At 54.2% G+C, this 3,647-nt stretch overlaps 1 protein-coding gene across 1 annotated transcript in view; it reads right to left on the bottom strand.

Annotated features, from left to right (window-relative positions):
- The window catches only part of Nkd2 (NKD inhibitor of WNT signaling pathway 2), a 26,082-nt gene extending 25,846 nt beyond the window's left edge, over window positions 1–236 (bottom strand). Inside the window, exon 1 of the mRNA XM_017803026.2 lies at window positions 38–236. Within this exon, the coding sequence (XP_017658515.1) occupies window positions 38–62 (25 nt within the window). The 5' untranslated portion in view covers window positions 63–236. The remainder of the gene's footprint in view (window positions 1–37) is intronic.
- Window positions 237–3,647: the final 3,411 nt, after the last annotated feature.

Here is a 3,647-nt window from a genome sequence, read left to right as displayed (position 1 = left end):
CGCCCGCGCTCCGCCCGCCCCCCGGCCCGCACCTCACCGTGCTTGGACTGAAATTTCCCCATGACGCCGCCGGGCCGGAACCCCCCTTCGGCCGTTTTCGGGGCTGCGCACTTGGGTCCGAAGTCCCGAGCCGGGGGCCGAGCGGACCGCGCACCGGGAGCCACTCACGGAGTAGGGCGGGGCGCACGGGCGCAGCTCGGCCCGGCTGGGACAACCGCGCGGGCGGCGGCCCGGCTCCCTCTGAGCGCGCGCACCCGCGCCCGGGCTTTAACCCGGACTCTCGCAGCGCCCCCCGCGGTCGCCGCCTGCTTAGCAACGCGCTGGCCCCGCGCATCCCCCCGGCATGCGGGCTTTGCTGGGTCGTTGGGAAAGATTGGACAGAGCCGCCTGTGACCCCGTCGGGGGCTGCAGCGGACCCTGGGATTCCGGCTCGCTGAGGATTCTTGTCGGGGGCACAGCCCTCACTAAACCTTCTTAGTCTTGTGATCCCGAATTCAAAAACGTGCTAAGGGTTAGAGTCCTCTTGGAAGGAAGAACCCTGGGGCCATCCAGGTTTTAGAGGCCCGAGTTGCTCTCCTAGGCTGGGAGAGGGAGTGGACGTAGGCACGGAGAAGTAGGAGCTCACAGGGAGGTACCTGGAGGAGAGAGAGAGCGGGGGTCTTCAGGTAGTGCCAAACTGCACCCTGGCCTACTGGAGAGGATCGTCCTTTCCTTTCAGAAGGCCTGCCTAGCTCTGGCCTCTTAGAGTCCCCACGTTGAAAAGGGACCTGCCTTGGCCACAAGCTGGCACTGGTCACAAACTTGAACAGGCCCTGCACCCTTCTCTTTGAACTTGGCTGGGGCACGGTCCTTGCCGCGGTGGGTGGGGGCTGTGGGGTGGGAATGTCAGCACTTTTCTGCCCCTGGTTGGTCCTTCTGGCTCTGATCAGCTCCTCCCTGGATGACCCCCTCTGGAACCCCTCTCTGCAGCCTCTGCCTGGGGGGCTCACCCACTCTTGCTCCCTTTTCTGCTTATTTTCAGAGAGGCCTCTTTCCCACCTCTTCCTTGGGACCCAGCTTGGCCTGAAGACACTTCTGTCCATGGCGCCTCAGTTTCCTCTTCCCACAGAGCTGCTGCGTTCGTGACACAATGTCTCCAGAAGTGGCTCCCAGTGCAAATGCAGCCTTTCCCTGCAAGCCGTTGCCTCACCTGGTGCTCAGTCTCTTAAGATGTGGTTCTCCCACTCCAGGTACACAATCCAGAAGCCTTTAGTCCGTTCATGGGCATGTGCCGCTGTCAGCACAGTTGACTCTAGAACACTAAGCTCCTCAGTGACACCCCACCTTTACCTCTGACTTCACCTAAAGTACCCCATCCCTAGGCAATCACGTAACCCTTTTGTTTCTGTGGATTTCTCTGTTCTTGACATTTCATATGAATTGACTTGTGCTGTGTGGTCTTCTGTGTTTAGCTTCTTTCTTTTGACAGGTCTTTAGCTTAGGCTAACCTTGAACACACTATGTAGCTGAGGATGACCTTGAACTTCCAAGCCTCCTGTGTCCACCTGCCCCAGTGCTGGGATACACCACATGTCCAGTTTATGCGATGCTGGAGATCAAACTCAGGCAAACACTCTTCTGAACTAATCTCCAGCCTTCTGGCTTCTCCCTTGAGGTACCATCAACAGCTATGATTTCCTCGTCCTTCTCTGTGGCTGAACAATATTCTGGCTTGTGTATATGCCACATTTATTGATAGACATTGAGGTTTTTGGTTTCAGCCGTTGTGATCAATGCCACTGTGGGGTTCATTTACAAGCATTTCTGTGGACCTGCTTTTATTTCTCTTGGGGACATCACCTAGGGTGAAGTTGCCGCCACACACAGCAGCTCTGCTTAATAACATAGGAAACTACTGACGTGTTCCCACCCCCTTTACATTCTCCTCAGCAGGGCGGGCTCCATCCATCCACATCTTTCCCCAGTGCCTGCAGACCATTCAGTTCTAGCCTGGTGGGTGTGACGTTGCATCTTGTGGTTCGATTTTGCTCTTTCTTGATGCTGGGTAATTTGGGATAGCTTCTCATACCTCCTCAGAGAACTCTTTTCAAGCCCTTTGAACTTACTGCTAAGTTGCAGAAGTTCTTTATTTTTCTGGATACAAGTCCCATTTGCAAATATTTCTTCCCACCCATGGGCTGTCTTTTTACCTTCTCAATGGCGTCCTTTAAACACAGACGCTGGACTGGAGAGATGGTTCAGTGGTTAAGAGCACTGGCTGCTCTTGCAGAGGACCTGGGTTCAATTCCCAGCACCCAGATGGTGGGTGGCTAACAGCCATCCATAACTCCAGTTTCAGGGGATACAATGCCTTCTGCCTCCGCAGGCTTGGCATGACACAAGTGCACTTACATACATGCAGGCAAAACACCCATACACATAAAGTAAAAAATAAAAACAGAGGTTGGGGCTGGAGAGATGACTCAGCAGTTAAGAGCACTGTCTGCTCTTGCAGAGGACCCAGGTTCAATTCCCGGCACCCACATGGTGGCTAACAACTGCCCATAACTCCAGTCCAGCGGCTCCAGTGCCCTCTTCTGACCTCCACAGGCACTACACAACATGGGTACACCCACCTAACATGCAGGCAAGACACTCATACATCTAAAATAATAAATAAGATATTAAAAAATAAAACACAGATGCCTTCATTCCTATGTCATCCAGGCTATCACAGTTGGATCAATCTACACTTTCCTCCTACCTGACAGCAACCCCCAGAAGGCACTTTTGTGGTTCAGGGAAGCCTTTGCAAGAAATGCAAAGTCGCTTACTCCAAACAGGGCCATGTCACAGTCACAGATGTGGCAGAGGCAGAATGGACCCTTAAGACTGGTGTCCCTAGTGGGACCCCTTACCCACCAGGGCACTCACCTGGTCTCAACCCTCCTCTGCCTGAGAGAGGATTCAACCCACAACCAGCAACTGGGGGAAGAGGCAAGAAGGTCCCAGGAAAGGACTTATGTGCAGTACAGGGAGAGGGGCAAGTCTGGCCATCCTGATCAGTGTCTTCAGCTGTGCTTGGGATGGTGGGTGTCTGCAGATATAGCCATGGGCATCATATTGGGCACACTGAGCAAAGCTGCAGCACCACTGTGCCCCATTGTCTCTCAAAGCCCAGGCCCACATTTGGGAAAATCAGGTGAGACTGACTTGGGCTAGTCTCTGCTTTACCCTGCTGGCGTATAGAAGTTGGCTTCCCAGGCAGGGATGGAAGTTTCCAGGGAACGACCATTGTTCTAACCCTCTGCATTCCCAGGACCACCACTTGTCCAGGTAGATGGATTATTGACTAGAGGAGACAGAGGACCTGGCATGATTACCAGGTCAGGTAACTGCAGCCTCAGGTTTAGGTTGGTGGAGAGCCTGGGACTTGAGGCCCAAGTGGCAGCTGAGGATGGAGGAGGATTTCCACTCCCTGCTTCTGTGTCCAGGCCCATCTTTGCCCCATGATGCTTACCCTGCCCGTGCTGCCATGGCCCCTCTGTGTTTAGACCAAGGGCATCAACATCAAGAAACAACAGAAAGGCTGTTGTGTGACTTCCTGGGGGGACGTAAAGAACCATTTGTTTGCCCCAGATAGAGAAGGCCCAGACAGACCAAAGAAA

The sequence above is a fragment of the Nannospalax galili genome, unplaced genomic scaffold, assembly GCF_000622305.1.
Source record: "Nannospalax galili isolate Female #2095 unplaced genomic scaffold, S.galili_v1.0 scaffold1146, whole genome shotgun sequence".
NCBI lineage: Eukaryota > Metazoa > Chordata > Mammalia > Rodentia > Spalacidae > Nannospalax > Nannospalax galili.
The sequence above is the reverse complement of the archived record's forward strand: the minus strand, read 5'-3'. Positions and strand labels throughout refer to the sequence as shown.